The 22,471-nt window shown below is 43.5% G+C and overlaps 1 protein-coding gene across 1 annotated transcript in view; it reads left to right on the top strand.

Annotated features, from left to right (window-relative positions):
- LOC111850807 (integrin alpha-L) overlaps positions 1 to 22,471 on the top strand; it is a 59,080-nt gene that overhangs the window by 22,547 nt on the left and 14,062 nt on the right. Inside the window, exons 5-15 of the mRNA XM_023825090.2 lie at positions 6,893 to 7,007; positions 8,411 to 8,541; positions 8,866 to 9,005; positions 13,555 to 13,702; positions 15,882 to 16,023; positions 17,746 to 17,819; positions 19,032 to 19,155; positions 19,628 to 19,770; positions 20,414 to 20,554; positions 21,866 to 22,063; positions 22,177 to 22,307. Coding sequence (XP_023680858.2) covers positions 6,893 to 7,007; positions 8,411 to 8,541; positions 8,866 to 9,005; positions 13,555 to 13,702; positions 15,882 to 16,023; positions 17,746 to 17,819; positions 19,032 to 19,155; positions 19,628 to 19,770; positions 20,414 to 20,554; positions 21,866 to 22,063; positions 22,177 to 22,307 — 1,487 coding nt within the window. The remainder of the gene's footprint in view (positions 1 to 6,892; positions 7,008 to 8,410; positions 8,542 to 8,865; positions 9,006 to 13,554; positions 13,703 to 15,881; positions 16,024 to 17,745; positions 17,820 to 19,031; positions 19,156 to 19,627; positions 19,771 to 20,413; positions 20,555 to 21,865; positions 22,064 to 22,176; positions 22,308 to 22,471) is intronic.

Below are 22,471 nucleotides of genomic sequence, written 5' to 3' on the forward strand. Positions count from 1 at the left end.
GGTCCTGAGGGCGGAGTCGAGGGGGCGGGCGACCAATCGGCGAGTGGGCAGGACGTCCGAAGGACCTGCAGGCATCCTCCTAAACTTACGGCACGTAACACTTACGGCACGTACCCGAAACTTACGGCACAAATTCCTTACGGCACGTAACCCGAACTTACGGCACGTAACACCCCCCCACACAAGAGTGAACCCACACGGGTCACCAAAATACACAGATCCCAAACAAAAAACAACAAAAACCACAAAATAAACATAAGAAAACAAACAGAACGGAACTTCAGGGGAGGTAACAGAGTGATTAGGATCCGGGGTCACAGACTCAATCTTCGAAGGTTTATCCAGCAACGGCACAGACATGAACGTGTCCTCGAGGTCAATGTCGGCAAGCTGGCGCCGCTGTGCACGAGTAAGCACACACGCAGGAAACACCGTCGGGTGTTCCACCGCTACATCATTTTCACACAGCACAGGGTCCAGAACGACTTCGGGTAGAGGAACGATTCTCTTCCCCGCTATGTCATTCCCAAGAATAAACGTAATGCCTGGGACAGGTAACTGGGGCTGGACAGCTACTCGCACGTATCCCGAGAAATCGGGAGTACACAAATAAACGGTGTGCAGGGGAACTCCAGCCACACACAAATCGATTCCCTGCACCAACACATCCGTACCACAGTACGTTTCGTCACATAGGGGAATAACTCCTTCCACCAAGAATGACTGAGCGGCTCCCGTATCCCGCAGGATAGTCACAGGGTGCCGAGCATCCATCTCACTGAGCGAAACCGAACCAGTAAATACAAACGGTTCGAAAGCAGCATCAACACGAGAGGAGGAGGGCGAAGAACTGTTGGGGCAGGCAGCAACATTCACTTTTCTAGCTGCTGTACGAGCTTCCTTGCGCTTTAACACAGGACAAACAGATATAATATGGCCCACCTCGTGGCAGTAAAAGCACTCGCGTTTCTCCACGGGTGGTGGAGACGCTTGCGAAGGGGAGGTTACAATCGGACGAGTTTTACGAGGCAAAGGAATCGGAGCAAACACCGTTTTGTGGGTCAAAACGAACTCGTCAGCGAGGGTGGCAGCTTCAGTTAGCGAAGTGACTTTTTGCTCATTCAAGTACACTACCACTCGATCAGGAACACAGTTCTTAAATTCTTCTAACAGGACCAGTTCCTTAAGCTGGTCGTGGTTAAACACACCACTAGCGCCGCACCACTTATCAAATAAGACGGCTTTCTCGCGTGCGAACTCCACGTATGTTTGGCTGGCGGATTTGGGAAGCTTTCGAAAGTTCTGCCGATAAGCTTCCGGCACTAACTCATAAGCGCGAAGCACAGTAGCCTTCACAATGTCGTAATCAAGGCTCTGCTCTAACGCAAGAGCCGAACAAACTTCCTGTGCCTTACCCACAAGCTTACATTGCAGTAACAATGACCAAAGGTGTTTGGGCCAGTTCAATGTCATAGCAATGCGCTCAAAAATGGAAAAGTAGGCGTCTACCTCATTTTCCCGAAACACAGGAACAAGACCGATGTGTCGGCTCACATCAAAGCTCGATCTACCAATTTCCGGGGAGACAGGCGAGCTCAAGGGAGACCGGGGACGGGGTCTAGGAGCGTCTTGGGCGTCAGCCTGGTCTCGGGCGGAGCGAGCTGCGGGTGGAGGTGTACCTGGTGTGGGTACCTTACGCGGAAGAGGCATTGGTTTTTGGTCGCCCATGCTCATCCGACGTAACTCCAGCTCCTTCTCAGCCTCCATCTCCATAGCCCGGACACGGAGTAGCTGAGCCTGGTACTCCTGTCTCTTAATCTCAAGCTCGAGCTCCCGTAGCTTAATCGTCAGCAGTAGGTCCTCCCTGGTTGAGCGGGGATCTCCAAGATCCATGCGGTGTCCACTCCCTGGATCGTCGCTGCTGGCCTCCGCTACAGCAGACATCCGAACCGGGGTGGCAGCAACACTAGGGGATCCACCCAACTCAGGCAGTATACCTTGCTGAACCAATTCATCGAGCAGAATTTGCTTAACAACCCGCTTGGAAGCCTCAGCGGGAACCAAAATGTTAAAGAAGTCTGCTATCTGTAGCAGATCATCCTTGCGGCACACATCAAATTGTTCGAGTGTGGGGTAAAGGGTGAACGCAACAAGGTCGAATTGGGCCATCACGATTACTGCAATCACCACAACACCCCCCCACACAAAAAAAATCCGCCAGACAAGCACGAAAGGGAAAGAAGGAAAGGACGAGCCCCCAATTTTGTTACGATCCAGTCTAGGGTTGGACCGCAACAAAGTGAAAGGGAAGGAGGGATTGGGGAGGACAGGACAACTAGGGCTAGGAGAAGGGAACACGGGACACAGAGGGAGTCTTTTTTTATAGTTTTTTTTATAGTTTTTCACAAACACAATACAAACACTAGGTGTAACGAACGTCAGGAGTGACAAAGGCCAAAGAAACAAACAAAAGCACATCTACCGAGTAACCCAAGCTGAGCTACCTAAGTGAACACAAAGAAAATGGTGAAACGAAACAATGCCTAAATCTATCTCCCTGACCAAACAAACAATAATCCCCACGTTAACGAATAAACAAAAAGGCAGACACTCCCTACACACCTAGTGAAACACGAAACACCAAGCCGAGGCAAAGGTATCAAAAGGGAAAACCGAGAGGCGAAGTCGAAACACAGGCGAAAGTCCAAAACCAATCAAGCAATCAGAAACAAAGGCGAAAGTACAAATAAGGGCGAGGCGAGAATCGAAAGTCAAGGGCAAAACAGTCATACACGATCAATCAAACAAAGCAAAAGCGAACAGAGAGCGAGCTAGCAGGCGAGAAGCAAGTAGCGGGCCTCGAAGGGACGAAGCGGCGAACTCTTCAGCCGGTGAACCGGAAACAGCTCCGAGGGCAAGGGAGGCGGGGGCAGGTCCTGAGGGCGGAGTCGAGGGGGCGGGCGACCAATCGGCGAGTGGGCAGGACGTCCGAAGGACCTGCAGGCATCCTCCTAAACTTACGGCACGTAACACTTACGGCACGTACCCGAAACTTACGGCACAAATTCCTTACGGCACGTAACCCGAACTTACGGCACGTAACACAGCCATAATTACAGTTTTTCTCAGTTGATTTGGTGCATTTCTCATAACAGACTTAACATTTGCATTACAGCGAGTGCATTTCTTAAAACACTTAGTGCAAATGGCAAAACATCATGGATGACCGGCAAAAGTAGGTAACCTCTTCAAAATCCTTAGTCCAAGCCTCAAAAACAAGTCTTTACGTCACTGAATATGTCAGTGCCATCAAAATCCCAAGTCAATGAATCATCATCCACAGTCAAAATGTAAAGTGTTACAACCCCAGGTATAGGTCTGAGGTGAACTGGTTAACGGGTTTACCTGCCCTGATGTTGAAAGGGTGAACAAACATACCCAAACAATGCCGTTTTCATATTTTATTATTAACAGAACAGTGCAAACATGATGGACTAAAGCAGCTAAATGCGAGAGCAAAGGAAGGGAGGAAACGGGCGGCGCTAAAGAAAAGAAACGATCAAAAAAAACGTCTTAATCTCTTGCCATCCCTAAACTAGCCAAGGCTAGCCAAGCTACCTAAACCCTGACAAAAGTACAGAGGTTGGCGTCCGCCCCTAACTGATGTCTTTAAACAGGGAACGAACCTACATGAGGATATGTAGATGCACGCCCAGCCTAACCTAACTCCACCACAACCGTATGAAGCAGGAAAAAGGAATTAATCTCAAAACAGGTCTTTCCTGATACTGTACTATAGAAACAGAGAGTAGCCCAACCAACAGGGGGGACGCCAGGCTGGAGAATGCCGACATCATCGGTCTTCTCAGCAGGCTCCCTTGTAAAAGGGAAAACCCCGCCCACACATGATCTCATCGGGGAGGACAGGAATCAGGACCAATACTGCAGAAAACAGGGGAGGAAAAAAAACCACACAGACTCTGGGCACGTAATAAAAGTCATGTTATCAATATAAAATCGGCACAATCTAAACATTTTCTGATGTACAAAACATCTGAATGAGAAGGTCAGGAAACATAAAAATAAAAAACACTGATTGCGGGAGATTGGTTCAAGAAGAATATTTTATTCAGTTTTTCTCAGTTGCTCTGGTGCATTTCTCACAACAGACTTAACATTTGCATTACAATGAGTGCATTTCTCAAAACACTAAGTGCAAATTGAAAAACAGGTATGACTGACAAAAGCAGGTAACCTCTTCAAATTACTTAGTCCATGAATCATCGTCCACGGACATGACAGCCAAAATGTAAAGTCATGTTATCAGTATAAAATCGGCACAATCTAAACATTTTCTGATGCACAAAGCATCTGAATGACAAGGGCAGGAAACACAAAAATAAAAAACACTGATTGCGGGAGATTGATTCAAGAAGAATATTTTATTGATTGCACAGGTGCACTGCAATTGCAGTCTAGCAAAAAATGCATTTCAATGCTTTATGCATAACATATGAAATGAAAAAAAAAAACAATTACAAAATCAAAAAGGGTTTCCCTGAAACTCTAAATGCTTTCTACAATTGCAGCCAATTCTGTATATTGGGCCACATGTTCTCATCCACATCACAACAGATATCTTCCTTTGCAATGCAGCATGGAAAGAACCTCCTAGAAAGTCTTATCCAGCCTTTGCAGGCGTCTGCTGTTATATTCCCACATGCAGCTTCCATGGCAGCAAGCAGTGTCATTTGTGTATGTGGGTTACGGTCATATACTTTCCACCTCCAAGCTGAGAAGAACTCCTCAGTTGGGCTGAGGAATGGGGAATATGGTGGTAGGAATTCCATCAGCATCCTGGGGTGGTTTTCAAACCATTGCCTGATTGGGTTGGAGTGATGGAAACTAACATTATCACAAAAGATCACATACTTTGGTACATTTTCTTGACCAATCACCTCTTCAGGAATGAGATCCCTGTAGAGGGTGTTCAAGAAGGTCAGCAGATGTTAGGTGTTGTATGGCCCCAAATGAGGGATGCGAGTGGGGACCCCATTGTCCAAAATAGCCGCACACATAATGATGTTCCCACCCTGCTGGCCTGGCACGTCAACAGTAGCTCTCTGTCCAATCAGATTACAGCCACGTCTCCTTCCTTTGGCCAAGTTGAAGCCAGCCTCATCCATGTATATGAAAATGATGCAGGAATCATTAATATTGTGAATACATACCAAAAAAGTTTTGTAGAAACCTATAAAATACACTCGACGGCCAATGATATCTTGTTGAACAATTTTGACTGCAATGACTTACACAATGACAAAATTACAAGTTCGTCTGTAGTGTAAGACTATGCAAAAGAGGGCTAATGCAATGCATTTTGATAATGAGATAAGCAACCGCTGATGTATTATATATAGTAAAACTGGTCTAAGTCGCCGGCTTGTAACTCGTCAATGTGCACAAGTCGACGCTCAAGCAAAAGTCCAGATTTTTCCTAATGATGTTTCCTTTAAAATTCCTTGGGTAAATCGCTGCTTGTAAGTCGTCAAATTCCCTTAGTCGTCACCTAAATCCCGGTCCCAAACAACACAAATGAATGGATTTTCCTACCTGTAAGTCGACACCCCAATCGCTGCATTCCCGCCACCTGCTTCACACCACCTATCGCACTAGTCGCTCCCTGGTCTTAAGTCTCGCGTGTATAGTGCGGTGTAGTAGAGGTATGGTGTTATATTTACTAGTCGGCAAAACGGCAAGATAGACATAAGTCGCCGAAGTGTCGACTTTATAAGTCAGCAAAACGCCGAGTTATATTTACTAGTCGACAAAACGGCGAGATAGACATAAGTCGCCAAAGTGTCGACTGATAAATACACAGCCTATATAAAGTAGAAGTAGTAAAGATAGTAAAGACAGTGTAGTGTCACTTAACAATTGCACAAACTAAATCAATATAAAGCACAGGTGCTCACAGACACTGTTCAAAGCTATGGCAGCTTGATGCTGAGATGCTGAGTGTAGTTCTCAGGGAACTCTCACTGCTTGGGGTACACTCTGCTTCTACATTGCATGGCCAAAAAAGTCACCGTTTGAATGTAAATCAGCAAGTACCTAAGAACCAATGATTGGATCATTATTACAGCTCAGCAATGTTATGTAGCAATGAATTGAAGTCAGCTGAATACCTGAATCTGCTGAATGGCTAGGTTATCGCATCAATGGATTTTTTCTTCCCTAATGGAAAGGGCATATTTTAGGATGAAAATGCCATGATTCATCGAGCCTGACTTGTTCATTGAGCATGAGGAATCCTTTTCACACTTGAATTGGCCACCACAGAGTCTTGACCTTAACCCCACTGAAAGTATTTGCAGTATGCTGAAGAAGACTTTGCAGAGAGTTCAACTCACCTACTATCAATACAAGATTTGGATGAAAAATTAATGCAAATTTGAATGAAAAAAATAGTTGAGATGTTGCCCGAGCACATGGCAACAATGCCTTGACAAATGTGCACCATAATCAAAGCAAAAGGTTGTCCAATGAAATATTAAAGTGTGTGACATTTTTAGGCAGGCAGTGTATAATAACTCGCTGTAAAAGCAAAAATTCTTTTTGGAATATCTTTCAATTAGTGAAAACAGGACAGTGCCCCCATAAGGCCCAATGAAAGTGGTGGCAATGTTGTGTTTTCAGGTCACAGTACAAGTCATTGAAAAGTATCTACATTGTGACAAACAGAGAAAGAGCACAAATGATAACTGGTATAAACTGGTATAAATTATCCCCAAAACAAGACAGCATTTTTTGTGTGGTTATTTGTCAGTGAAGTGTTTGAGTACATCTGTTTTGACTGTTATATAATAATTGTGTTTCTCATATTTCCCAGGCTTGCGGTGCAGGAATGGCTTGGGAGTGTGACCAAAATACACACCTGAATGGCATTTGCTACCAGTTCAACAAAACACTGGAGTTCAGGGATAAAATTACACCAGGATATCAAGGTACTACTGATACATGCTTTATGACAGGGAGTTCCCTATCAGTATGGAAATAAAGTAGTAATATACACTGTAATGTGGCCTGACTACGACATTTTAATGCTATGGGTTAGTAGCCTATTAGGGGTGGAATGGTACACAAAAATCACGGTTCGGTACGTACCTCGGCTTTGAAGTCACAGCTCGGTATGTTTTCGGTACTGTGGGGGTAAATATTCTCTCAAGTAAATAAAAATAAAATAAATTTCCATTAAGGTGCACATTTAGAAAATTAACTGTACCTGATCTGTACTGAACTGGACTGCTTTCGACTTCATATTAGAACTGTGCAACACAAATAACGTCTGAAAAAATACAAAGCATAGCAAATATCCATTAAATATCCATTATGATGCAGCATTTTAAAAAATACTTGTGCTGTATTTGTATTCACATTAACCAATTCCAGCTTCACCTTAGGATGTACGTGTGTGTCGTGCCGTACGCGGGATGCAGATATTTGTAATATTTTGCTTTTATAAAATAGATTGCTTTTAAGTATCAGATAATCTTTAATATCTCCTCATATTCCTTTTTTTGCTCTTGAAATACATCAACAAACTCGTTTAGTATTGGTATTGACCAAATGTGTAATTTTAAAATTTGAACTAGGTAATCCAATTGATCTAAGCGCAATGTAATGTAATTCATGGACAAATGTATTTTTACCAATCATGATCGAGCAATCCAAGCTATTTTCTGAATGGTTTTGCTTTTTATGGTGGTAAGCTTACTGTTTTTATAACTGTGAGAAAAAAAAATTCTGTACTTGGAATTCTGTGGATTTTTGTATGAATGGCTCTTAGAATATGATCTTAATAAACAGAGTTTATAGAATTTAAGGAATGCAGATGAAGATCTAATTAAATTCATACAGAAATCCAGGCTCCACAAACTTTTTCCCAAACAGAATCATGTTTATTGAGCCAGCATACTCACACATACACAGGGAATTTTTTGCAGGTTGTCAGTGTCTCTCATACATACAGTAGATGAAAACGCAGTGAGACAAAACAAGACAATGGTGACATACAGTTTGGTTGATATATACAATTTGCACTTATGGTTGGTAAGTATATAAAAAGTACAAGAGTGCAGTGCAAGAAATGTAATAAATACAATACAGTAAGTACAATACAATACAAAAGTACAGAGTTATTTACAGCAATTGGGTTTTGTGCAGTAATGGGGAAGGGGAACAACTGATTTCTCATAACTATTTGCCTATGGATACTGCTTCATTACAATCTGCTCGTAATACCTTACAATGGTTGCATTTTTCACAGTAGGATATGATAATTGAGAATGGTATTGAAATCATATGTAAATAATGAATGAATAATGAAACTTTTCTTTTTCTGCCCTAGAATGCACCAAAAACCAAGCAGACCTGGTCTTCTTATTTGATGGGTCGGAGTCTTTAACAGCAGATGATTTCAATATGACCAAAGAATTTATCAAAGAGATCATGGCTAATCTTTCCAAGACCTCCTTTCAGGTTGTATTCCTCAGACCATAATGAATGTGCCTGGATGAATGTGCATGAAGGCAGACTGTGATTTCCTGATGTAATTACATTAATGATGTTTCAGGGATGCCCTCCTGTTTACTGCTGTAACATAACATCTCAACAACAGCATTAATATCAGGCATGGCTGTTTTAGTTTGCAGTTTATTATATGATTATTCTATATTTTTTTAAAAAAGAAAAATAGTTTGCAGTCTCATGAGTCAAAGTCCCTGAATTAATAAAATCCCTTGAAATATTCAGGTTATAACCATCCAGCACAGACATTCTGAAGTTTCTGTTTTTATTTTCTAGTTTGCAGCAGTTCAGTTTTCTGATGAAGCCCGAACAGTTTTCAATTTTAAGGATGCGAAAAATGAGTTAAAAATAAAACTTGATGCTGAATCACAGATGCGGGTACTTGGAAACACCTACAAAGGAATTAATTATACTTTGTAAGTAAAAGAATTTGAGCACTATAAGTTCATTGTCACGTAAAATTGTGTTTGAGTATATGAATTCTTTTGACCAAGATGTTAGTATTCTTTCAAAAGGACTGTTTAATTTTTGTATTATATAAAAAGGACACTTCTACAAAAGTTTTTCTTTTTAAGATTTAATTTGAGGCTGATCTGATGGTTGTAAGAATTGCTTGTGTCAGCTTCGGGATGGAACGCGAGCACGGAAGCAGGCGAATGAAGCCAAAAGGTCCAGTGCAGGGTTTATTATAGGTAAAAGGACAGGTGCAGACAACGACGGACCATACAACGATGACAGATCTGGGGAATACAGACTGAGACTCGGACTAAATACACAAGACTAGGTAACAGAACGAGCTACAGGTGGGAACAATTAGGGCGAAACAGAAGGTAATGAGGTGGGCGTGGCACACATCGGGAGCGGACGGAGCGGGGCGTGACATAACCCCCCCCCAAAGGCGCGCACACCGGGCGCGCCAGGGAGGAGGCGACGGACGGGACGAGGGAACAGGACCTGAAAAACAGAACGTCAACCAAACCCAGGGAACAGGACGGAGACGCAAAAGACGAACAGGGACGAAACGAAGGACAGGACCTGACAGAGAACAGGGAAGGCGGAGAGACAGACCCAGAAGGGAGACACAGGGGGAACACCCACAGGCGACACGAAAGGGCCAGGGGTGCCAAAAGGAGGGACAAAGGGACCAGAAGGAGAAACAGGCGGGACGAACGGAAAGGGAGGAGGAACAAGGGGAGCACGAAAAGGCCCAGGCGGGCGACGGGCAGCGGCCGGAGGGGCCGCAGGGGAGAGGGAGAAGGGAGCAGGAGGGGACCACCCAGGGACCAAGGGGACGGGACGAGGGAGTGACGGAGGGGACCAGGAGGGAGCAGGAGGGAACACCAGGGAAGGCAGGCAGGAGGGGGAAGCCGCGGCAGGCGGAGGCGCAGCCGCAGCCGGCGAAGGCGCCGTCCGACGCCAAGCCGGAGCAGGGGGGCCCGGAGGCGGCCGACCGGGAGCCGGAGGCGGGACCGAGGACCGGCACCCAGGGACCAGGGGGGTGCCCGGCGGCGACCGCCGACCCCGAGGCGCAGGACCCGCAGGCAGCCACCGAGCCAGAGCTAGGGGCCGAACGGGCGAGCCAGGGGGCATGGCGGGCGGGACCCAGGCCCGACGCCTGTGTCCCCGTCCCTTACGGGACACTGACAGGCGGGGTCCTGGGCGGTGCTGGTCTGGCCGGGGTAAGGGCGAGGGAGTCTCAAGGGAGGTCAGGTCTGGACAAACAAGTGTCTTGGCCTCTAAAGAGGCAACAGGCGGGGCAGCCGGAGCCTCAGGTGTGGCCGCAGGCAGAGCGGCGGCCTCAGGCGGGGCCACGGGCAGGACCGGAACGAAGGCCGGCTGGACAGGCGAGCAGGGCTGGGCCGGCTGGACAGGCGAGACGAGCAGGTCAGGTGAATCGGGCTCGGGTGTGCGGCCCGCAGGGGGCGCTTCATTGCGCGCCACCAGCACGCGGGCAGCAGGGGGCGTAACCGCGGCAACCTGAGGCAGTTCAGGTGCCGGTAGGACAGGTAGGTCAGATGCCGGCAGGACAGGCAGTTCAGGTGCCGGCAGGACAAACAGTTCAGATGCCGGCAGGACAGGCAGTTCAGATGCTGGCAGGTTGGGCGCTGCCCTCCCGCGGCCAGCAGGGGGCGCTGCCGCGGGGCAGAACCCCCCCCCAAAGGCGCGCACTCCGGGCGCGCCAGACAGGGACACCCCGGCGGGAGCCACCAGCACGCGGCCAGCAGGGGGCGCCTCGGCGGACGCCGCCTCCACGCGGCCAGCAGGGGGCGCCTCGGCGGGCGCTGTCACCCCGTGGCTAGCCACCGGGACTGTAGGCAAGCCAGGCAGGGCAAGCGGGTCCAATGGGACAGACGGGTCAGGCAGGTCAGGAGGTGCCGCTGACAAGGCGGCGGAAGCTGCAGCAGGCGGTGCCGCAGGTAGAGCGGTGGCAGCTGCAGCAGGAAAGACAGGCAGGACGGGCGGTGCCGCTGACGAAGCGGCGGAAGCTGCAACAGGCGGCGCCGCAGGCAGAGCGGCGGCAGCTGCAGCAGGGAAGACAGGCAGGACTGGCGGGTCGAGCGGTGCTGCCGGCATCGCGGCGGCTGCAGCAGGCGGGGCTGCAGGCAGCTCAGCCGCGGGAAGATCGGCGGCGGCAGCAGGCAGCGCAGCCGCAGGCAGATCGGCGGCGGCAGCAGGCAGCGCAGCCGCGGGCGGATCGGCGGCGGCAGCAGGTAGCGCAGCCGCAGGCAGATCGGCGGCGGCAGCAGGCAGCGCAGCCGCAGGCAGATCGGCGACGGCAGCAGGCAGCGCAGCCGCGGGCGGATCGGCGGAGGCAGCAGGCAGCGCAGCCGCAGGCGGATCGGCGGAGGCAGCAGGCAGCGCAGCCGCAGGCGGATCGACGGAGGCAGCAGACCGGAGAGGTAGTGCTGCTGGCCGATCGGCGGAAGCTGCAGCAAGCGGTGCCGCAGGCAGGGCGGCGGCAGCTGCAGCAGGCGACGTCGCTGGCAGAGAGGAGACGTCAGCAGCCGGCGGTGCCGCGGGCAGAGCGGCGGCATCAACCGCCGGCAGGTCCGGACCGAACCGGTCCGGTGCAGGAAGGAGGGGTGCTGAGCGCGTATGCGCCCTCCCTTTTCTCGCTTTAGGGACCCGGGGACTGGCGTCTCTAACAGCGCTGTTCCCTCTCCCAGGACAGCGCTCTGGCCAGGCATCCCCAGTCTCCAAAGCAGGCAGGTCCTCCGCGTCTTGGGGCCCACCTATCACCCAGGCGTCCTCCCAGGCGGGGCGAAGGGAGCACGCTCCCAAGAAGAGAGTTGGGGCGGCTTCTTCAGCCTTTCCCTTTCGCCTCTTCTTTCTCCTTCTGGATCCGGAAGGCAGCAGTGGGGTCGCATCAGCGGGTGGTGAGCGGTACATCAGCCCGCTGTCCCGCTCCACCTGCCTTTGCAGGGCTGCAGCCGCTACCTCCCGAAGCTGCTGGAGGCTTTCGCGCACCACGTCCGCGTGGTGCGCGTCGCCGGGGACAGATATCCTCTCCAGGATATCCCGGCTTCGGTGAGCTAACCGGAGTGCTGCGGGATCCTCTCGGATCTCGGGTTGGGCCAGCCAGTATAGGACCTCGTCTACCAAGCCGAGGTACTCTTCCTCGGCTAGGGGGGATCCTTTCTTGCAGAGATCTGTCATTCTGTCAGCTTCGGGATGGAACGCGAGCACGGAAGCAGGCGAATGAAGCCAAAAGGTCCAGTGCAGGGTTTATTATAGGTAAAAGGACAGGTGCAGACAACGACGGACCATACAACGATGACAGATCTGGGGAATACAGACTGAGACTCGGACTAAATACACAAGACTAGGTAACAGAACGAGCTACAGGTGGGAACAATTAGGGCGAAACAGAAGGTAATGAGGTGGGCGTGGCACACATCGGGAGCGGACGGAGCGGGGCGTGACAGCTTGTATACATCATTTAATTTTCACAAACATTCATTAGTTTTTATTGTGTATATTAAAATATTGCAATGTTAATATTGCAATACTTATAAAGCAAAAAAGGAGTTGAAATATCCCAAAAAACTAGTCAACTAGATTTTGTTAGAGTTCATCAAATAACTTGGGGGTGTTTCCATGAGTTGTGCTGACAAATTATTAAACCATTTAATCATTTTTTGTCATATATTTCTCTCCTTCCTCTGCCCTCTCCTCTCCCTTGCCTGAACACTTACGTTTCCATGACTCCCCTCTTTTCGCTTCAGTCCCTAATCCATGTTCCCTCTCTGGCTATTGAGGTAAACAAACAGTAATTATATGAATTAATATAGGCTAGTTATTTTTCAGTGACAGTTATAATTCCATCCAGTTGCTAAATGAAGTCCTCAACAATTTGCCCATATCTAAGTGCTTCAATCAACAACGTAAAAATAGCCTAACTGCACTGCATGCACGCTCTATTTAGAATGTCCCCTCGTCTCTTATATAGTCCACTATATAGTGAATCAACCATTTTGCAGTGGTGGTCAAATTCTCAACTGTAAATTTCATTCACTATATAGTGAATGTAGTAAATGTAGTATACAGGTCGACTTACGACTTAGGGTCCTCCCCTGAATAGCCTGAAGCCATAAAATTTGTCTCTTGCCCCCCCTTTTCCAATTTGGTAGCAAGAAGAATGGAATGTGTGGTTACATTTTAATATTGATGGTGCAGGACACAACACGGCAAATTTTAGCCATGGTGACAACCTCTATCTCCTATTTGCTGCTAGTCCCAAAAACGTTGTGGCCGGCAAAACTACATTAAGCTAATGTTTATGGTGGTTATAGTGACTATAGGAACTACAACAAACTGTGGGAGCTTCTGCATAGCCTAAACAAAGTTTAATTTGCAGAAAGCCACCACAAAGAATCAGAAACATAATATTTATTGTATTGCACATTTAGATTGACTATAACTACTGCCTATATCTAGGAAACTCTAACATACTTTTTATTCCAGAAATAATGTTTTGACCCCAGAAGCTGGTGCCAGGCAAGGTGCCTCTCAGGTTCTGCTCATCATTACAGATGGATTACCCAATGACATTGATGAAAACCATGTTATCAAAAAAACTAAGGACAGAAAAATCATCCGTTTTGTCGTTCTGGTAAGATGTGAGATACTGTGATGTAATCAAAGATATGCACAACTAGGGGTAGGCAATCTGACAATCTTATATTGTGATCGATCTCGAACATGTCCACAGTCTACTTTGCATGCAAATTGTAGACATTATGATCTTTTATACTTCCAAACGTCACATGTGATACACATGATATAACTTGGCCAGTCAGCAGAGCCTTCTAATACAAAGTCATTCTGTTGGTTTGTGAATGATGCACAAATCAAACGTGGTACTACCCAGTCCATACTAGCTGCCTGATTTGCCCCTAACATGTCTGCACCACATTATCTTTTCTGGTATTGTCTGATCTGTTCATCCCACAGTTTTATTGCAAACTATACTGTGTATATATATGTACATAAAACAATAGAAGTAACACATGATTTTCTTGCAAATTTCATACAAAGGAGACGACCTTCGGTTAAAATTATTACTTTATATCTGGAATATGATTAAGAAATCATTAGACATTAGTTTTGAAAAATAACCAAAACTGGGATGGACATTGATATAAAAGTATTGTAAGCGTGTATATGTGTGTGTTTGTGTGTAAATAGTTAAATGATGCGCGGATCAGCTCTGTTGCCATCCAGATCAGTATGGGCGTTTCAATCATCCACCCGCTACCAATCCGCTAATTATTTTCTCCAATTTAGATACCCGCACCCAATAACACATTATCAGTATTTCTCAGTGTGATATATGCAAGTGTGATGGAAAGTTTGTAAGTGGCGATCTGGTAACATATTATGCTGAATTAGGCTGATTTTCAGATAAAGAAACATTAATTTAAAGTAATAGTTCTTCCTTATTGGTAAAATAAAAATGCCAACAGGTATTTCCACGACAGCCTAAACATGGCTGACATCATAAATACCATCAACTAAAATTCTGAATGTCACTGAAACTTCGCAAACACCAACAGTTTAAGAGTATATTAATAATTTACTGCTGCACAAAATAAATAAGTAATAAAACATAATGCATTCAGCAGTCCAAGCAAAATATAATATATTTTAATATATTATACACACAGTATCATCTGTCATTTCAGCTACGCTACGGTATGGTGGTATATTAAAAATTCATACCGTATGGGAATTATAATCAGTATATTGGCTGACAAGTATGCTGTCCACTGCTATTCCGAAGATTGCAAAATGTATGTCTGTAACTGTACGACTGTATGACTGTCAATACAAAAATATACAATGATCAGTTAACACACCGACTGGTGGAAAGTTATATCACTGGAGCAGGACCCACACCTGTTTTTGCAGCCAAAAGCTGCACAGTGTGAAGGATTGCATCGACTTCTCCAAAATGGCAGTTAAATTTTTGCACTTGCAGTCACATGATAGCAGGTCTAGTAAATATATGTCACTGGTTAATTATCCACAAACTTTTGTTGAGCTTCAGTCAGCACTTCCACAGGTAATACAACCAATCTATTCCAACACCATTAAAGGAAACATCTGACATAATTTAGTATTTGAAATAAAGTTAAATTCCGCATTTAAATTCCATTTTGAAAACAGTGTCTTTAATGCAATATTGTGTTTTTATATGGTGCCAAAAGAAGTCCTTAGGGTCGTTCAAGTCTGAGTATTCTTTACAGTACATTTTAAAATTGAGAACAAAGATCACAATTCATTAGACTATCTGAATGAATTTGAATCAATGAAAATGCCAATCCTTTTCAAATGACATGCAAAATAGGTAAATGTCTATGCAAACTGTTGGTAAAGCAAAGTACTGAAAAGGGGCATTAAAAATTACGTAAACAAAACAATATTGAGGTGTTTAGGAATGTGCTCAGAGTTATTGGGATACCACTGAAGTTACCTGGAATTTAATTAAATGTTACATTAAATGAATATGTATGAAATGTCACTTTCCCTAAATATTCTTTAGTGTTATTTTTAGTGTTTTGAAGTTGATCTCATCTCTGTACTGTAAATACAATACGGATTTATTTTCCAGTTTGTTAACACAGCTACTGCATCTACGTGGCCTGTTGCCAACTGGTCCTGTTAGAAAATGACACTCCTGTTTTTGATCTAGCTGTAGTACTACTGCAAGCCTTCCCATTAACAGTCTGTTATCCTAACTAGAACAAAATATTGTCTGATCTTGATCAGTCTTCTCTGTAATATTACAGGTGGAGCGCAAGAAGGATCAAAGAGTTTATGAAGGGATAAGAATACTGGCATCCGACACTGAAAATATTTTTCATGTTAATAGCTTTACACAACTGACAAGTCTCTTAGAAAAGCTGCAAAATAAAATTTATGACGTTGAAGGTAATGCCTTATTATAAATGGTTAAACTTGTGATTAATGTACAGTTATTTTATGTTATCTTTGCAAATACAGCAGTGTGCGGAAGTCTTGATGGGGTTCTCTGTTCAAAAACGGGCTCAAATATTCCTCAAAGCAAACTCAGAATTCCAAGTGGTGAGGTCAAATATACTGCCAGTGGTTCATGAAGTGTCATTTTGGTTATCATTAGCCATTAGTAATCAACCAATCACTGGGAACTAGAAGAAACAAGGAACAGGTAAGGGTGATTTAACGAGCACTTGGGACTCACACCAGGAGACATTAGGAACAAAGATACAGGACATCATTACAGAATTGGATCAAAGCAGAGATAATTAAGAAAAACACAAAAACAAGAACCAATACAGAAATACATAAAGAGCAGAGCATAGAGAACATGGGGCAACAAAGTTGAGAAAAAGAAATAACAAAGAAACCCACGAAGGTAGGGAAACATAGTTACAGAGTTCTTAGCTGCAAGCTCAGCCCATTCAGTTACACAGCAGACCAGGGAGAAAGGGAACACTCTTGAAACTGTGAAGGGTGCTAAAGCTGTGGAAAAACGGAGAAAAGGATGGGATGGCCAGTGACACCTGTTGGCCAAATGGGGAAAAGACTGACAAGACAGGGACTGATCCTGACATATTTGTATATACTAATATATTTCTATACACTATTGTGCTATATAATTCTTATATAATTGATCACATGCATCATTTTGGATTGTAACATTCAATTATAAATTTATAATAAATGTTTCATTTTCTTACATGAAAGCCAAGCATCCTTCAAATTATGTGGCACACATTTGGGCACATTTTCCCCTCTTGGACTTGCTGTGGTTTAGAAGTCAGTTGATGTGTATATTTCACTTTAAAATCAGGTTTTAGGTGGTACCGCTAAAGCATTTATAGAATGGTGACATTGTCTTTTGGCCTATCCCATCATGCTCTTCATGAGACACAGACATATATACAGTACGTGTGAGAGAAAGCTTGGGGGTCATACAGGTGGAGCAATTTGGGGGCTAAGTCTAACAGTGGCATCAGTCTGCTAGCTCTGATTTTCAACTGGTAACCTTCTGAACACGGGGTCAATTCCTAACCTGATGAGCCACATACCCAGTCCCTTTTGTAGTATATCTGCTGGTCTATTTACTTGGTTTGTAATTAGCTTAGGAGAACACTGAAAAGTTACAGCTCAGGTTATATGTTTATTTAAAGTTTTATTCAGTTTACCACTGCCATTGTAGACACTTAGGATGATAGCTCAGGAAGTATTTGATGGATTATTTTCAAATTTTGCAGGCACATTGTATGGCTGAAAATCTGGAAGTGATCAAATCTGAGATATAGCAAGCCAAAATTAAAGCAGTCCTGCTTAGTGGCAGCAAAGGGAAGGGTTTCATGCAATTTCATTTTGAGACAAATATCACCAGTACTGAACCAGTGCCACATGAAAGAACAGATACAGACACAGATTATGTGAACCAGATTACAGATTATTTTTGGAGAGGTGAGGGAAGTGTGAAGGGTGGAATGCATTGCCCTCATGCCAACAGCATCTAGTCTTATGTGTTCAGAGGAACACATTCAGAGAAACACACTGAATAGAACAAGTGGTTTCAGAAGATGGATGGATGGACTATACACATTGTATGTTTTCTTTCTTCCTGATGTAAACTCCACTTTGTCCTCATTCTAGGTACCAAAAATGCTCTTAGCAAGAAATTCACAAAAGAAATGTCACAGAGTGGCTTCAGTTCTGTATATTTTGAGGTGAGACCCTATTTTTTCTTTTAATGATCAAACGTGAATTATTTATTCATTTAATGATAAAGCAAAGATGTCATTATCACCCTTTCAACTGTATCATTGAAGTTGCTATTTTTATTATTTGTTGTATACAATGGGCATAGAAAGTTACTTCCTCCTTTCAGATTTCATACCTTTTTAGTGAAATACCTTAAAATTGAAATAAATACAATTTACAAGCAATAATGCATCACAGTCACTTGAAAGAAAAATCACAAATTATGCCAATTAATTAAAATTCCAATGTTGAAATTCCGTGGTTGAAAAAGCAAACTTGCAAAATGCAACTGCAGCTTTACGACCAATCAGGTACGACCAATCAATGACACAATAACGAGACATGACAATTAATGCCCATACGTGATTAAATATACCAACGTTTTTGGATAAACTTTGCTTTTTTAAATCCACCATGGGTGGAAAAGTACATAAAAAAAAAATTCAGTTAATGTTGCAGAAAGGCACAAGTTAGGAGAAGAGTGTAAGATGATCTCAAAGTCTTTAATGACCCCTTGGAGCACCGTGAATACCATTTTCCAAAAGTGGAAGAGATACTGTACAGCACCACCCAGACAATAGGGTCAATGTGGATTGACTTGATGAGGGCAGTCTAACAACAGTTATCGAGTAGTTTGACTGAGTTGGAGCAATTCTGCAAAAAGGAACAGGCAAATATCTCTCCCTCTGGATCAGTCAAGTTGGTGTAGATGTACCTTGACAGGCTCAAACCTGCAATGCAAGCAAAAGATGCTTCCACTAAGTATTAACTGATCTGGGGGCTGTCTTGTACAAAACAATTACACTTAGTTTACATTATCTGTTTTTGTCTTTGAAATCTTACATTCCTTTATTCAGCTGTATATTGCAGGACTGCAAAACATTCTATACACACTGCATTTAGACTAGCATATCTGAATAATATCTGAAAAATATCTAAGTTCATTTTAAATATGGCTGATCATCCCAATGCTGACAGTTACAAAAGCTGAGGAAATGCCAGATATTATGATCTGAGTGTTTTCCTATTCCTATTCTGGGCAGGTGTATATATGAGAGGCCCATTGAGAGATAATTCATATTATTTAGCATGATTCAAATATAACAAAAATCCAAGAGCAAATTGAGCATCAAACATTAAATTCATATTTGAAAGCTTCAATGCATTTATTTCTGCAGGACAGCTTAGTTCTGGGATCAGTAGGATCTGATGATTGGCGAGGCTCTCTAACTGAAATCAAGATCTCAGGAAGCAAGTATGAAGAAATTAAAGACTCAGAAATGGAGGAGAACTCCTACATGGGTAATACACGGCTATTAAGCTGGGTAACGGTACTATGATAAAGATCAGGCAGGCAGAATGTCTGAATATTAGTTCTAGTTGTCACTGAATTGTTGGAACATCTAACTGCCAAAAAGCCTATTATATTAAACATTTGGGTTAAATATAATGGTGCATAATAATGAATGCGTTGCTTCAGCAGTTTTTCGGCTTGAGGTATAGTACAGTACCATATGTACTTTTATTATTATTGTAAAATTATTATGTTCTGTATTATTTTTCCGACTTTAAGTCCGTACAAATTTGACTTAAATACAGACTTAAGGAACATAGGGACTGCCTGTATTCCAGTAGAGTTCTTCAAATAAACTTAATTTAGAAACATAATAGAACTGGTATATTCTTCTCTGTACTTCTCAATATGGTACATTCTGTTGATGTTGTGTTTTTGTTTGTTAGTTGATTGAATGTGTGGCTTTTATGTTGTTTGTAGGATACTCAGTGGCAGCAGGAAAGAAAAATAATAACGAAGTATATTTTTCCGGAGCGCCACGATTTCGCCATAAAGGGCAAGTTGTAGTGTTTTACAAGAGTAATACAAATTGGACAGTGAAATACAGAGAAACTGGGCAACAGGTTAGTATAATAATTAATATCTTCACTTGTTCTTTTTTAAAAAATCTCCTGTATTCAACTGTGACTTAAAATGTAAATATGTGTCGTATAAGATAATAAAGTACCAAAAGTGCTGTCAGCCTCAGTACCGGTCAAAAGCCTGGACAGATTTATTTTTAATGCATTTGTCTTTATTTTAGCTATGTTATTCACCTCATGGAAAAAGCCCCAAGGCAATGAACTAATATTCCAACAACCAAGAGCATTATATTAAATTTTAAGCTCTTCGAAATAGCCCCTGTTTCTTCCATGATTATTTCATCCACCTTCCAGATGTAGTCACCTGGAATGCTTCTCCAAAAGTCTTGAAAAGTTTCCACAAATTCCGGAACAAAAGTTGGCTACCTTGCTCTTCCTCTTCGATCCACCCATCCTAAACCAGCTCTATAGGGTTTACTTCAGGGTATTATGAGGGCCAGGTCATCTGTCACAGCACTCCATCTCTTTCCTTGTTTAAAAGATAATATTTACTACATAACCTCAAAGTGTGCTTAGGGTTGCTATCTTGTTGAAAAACTAATGAATTTCAGTTTATATGTCCAGACTTTTGACTGATACTGTATGTTTTCTCCTGATTCTTAATTGTAACATCTGCGTCCTTCAGATTGGTTCATATTTTGGAGCAGCGCTGTGTGCTTTAGACATAGACTCTGATGATGAAACAGACTTTCTTCTGGTGGGGGCTCCTCTATTTCACGAACCTCAAAAGGAGGGCAGGATGTACGTCTACAGCATGTCTTCTGAGGTAATGTTCATTCTTTAAGTAACAGTTAGTTCAACTCACTTGTCAATACAGGATCGTGGTGAGAAATGAATGCAAATCTGGATGAAAATAAAGGATGAGATGTTGCATAAGGTTGTGGAAACAATGCAATGACAAATATGTGCCATAATCAAAGCTAAAGGCTGCCCAACAAGAAATTCAAATGGCGACTTTTTTTTTGGACGGGCAGTGTAAAAGGGACCATAGGGAGGTAAAACAAAGACAGAAAGGCAACACAAGAACTAATGAGGAAACAAAGTAATTACACAGACTTTGAACCAGGTTAACAGCAGGGAATATCTAACACCAAATACATGAAATAGTCAACAATGGGACAGGGCACAGGCAAGTACATTCGTACACAGATAACATGGGCTAGATGAGGAACAGGTGTGGGTTAACCCTTGTATTGTTGTTGTTGTTGTTAATGTTAATGTTAATGGTTACGTTTCCCTATTGTCGCGCGTGTGTTTGCCCATGTCTTGTGTGTACCAGGTCTGATCCACACGTGTATTTAGCGTGTGTTAATCTCCCACCATATGTGCATCTTGCAGTTCGGCATCTTACAACTTTGTGTTTCCCGTCTGTGTATTTGGGTTCAGTGCTCGTTGGGTGCCAGTTGTGGTCCTTCTATTTACAATTGCATGTGGGGCATGCTGGGATATGCTGGGGCATGCTGGGACATGTGCCCCGCCGGTGCTACAATACTATAAAAAGAAAAGGAATCTGTCTGTCAACCAAATTTTGTATGTGAACCAATGCATTTTTTACTCATAAAATTTTTGCTCGTGAACCAAATTGAATTGTTTGTAGACCACAGCGTTCGTGAACCGCAGGCACCACTGTAATAGATTGCTGTGTTACTTGGCATGCATTGTAGATACATAGTGAGTTTGTAGTGCGTTAGTGAATGTGATCTCAGAAATGTCAATTCACCCTGTATCTTTTTGAAAATAGGATGTGTATTTGGAATATTAAGATGCTGCCTATGAAATTATGTTCTCAATTAAATTTTTTAATAATTAAATTAAATTGCAGTTAGTTATGACAGTAATCACACTCCATTGCTGTACTGAATTAATAAAATATAGGTATCAAATTCCCTCATGCAATCCCTCAGGTAATTCCTCCTGAACCGATCCCCCCCCCCCTGGCCAAAAAAAGTAAAATATTACTTATTTTCTGTCATTTTATATATGAGTGAGAGAGATGTTTTCTGGGATTGTTAATGACCTATTTCTTTGTTTGTTTTTAACATTATTCCTTCTTTCTTTCTTCGTTTGTCTTTTTCAGCTGAAATTGACCCTACAAATTAATGTCTCTGGGACATCTCAGGGTAGATTTGCATTCTCCATTTCATCATTAAAAGATTTGAATGGGGATAGGTTGCAAGATGTTGCTGTTGGGGCACCGCTAGAAGATGACCAGAAGGGGGCAGTGTATATCTACTTGGGAGACAGACTCAAAGGCATTCAAACTCAGTTTTTTCAGGTAGGGTACCAACAGCTTAGAGATCACAGAGAAATTCTGTTCTCAAGAAAATAAGAAACTTTAAAATGACTTGTAAATTGGGAGAATCTAACACTGTGGTTACTCAACCCTAGCGTATTACAGCCCAGAAGGTGTCTTCTAAACTACAATTCTTTGGCCTGTCAGTTGATGGAAAGATGGACCAGGGAGATGATGGACTGATTGACATTGTGGTTGGATCAAAAGGGAATGTTATATTGTTAAAGTGAGTTCAGCTAGCTTAACACAAATCAAATTACTGTTTGTAGGAAAGTCATTTTCCCATAAAACTACCACATTTTTAATCAGCATCAAAAACATTTAAATGATTCATGAGATTCATGAAGTAAGTAGGATTTCAATAAAAATAAAAGATAATTATCAGGCTAT

Source organism: Paramormyrops kingsleyae, chromosome 20 (assembly GCF_048594095.1).
Source record: "Paramormyrops kingsleyae isolate MSU_618 chromosome 20, PKINGS_0.4, whole genome shotgun sequence".
NCBI lineage: Eukaryota > Metazoa > Chordata > Actinopteri > Osteoglossiformes > Mormyridae > Paramormyrops > Paramormyrops kingsleyae.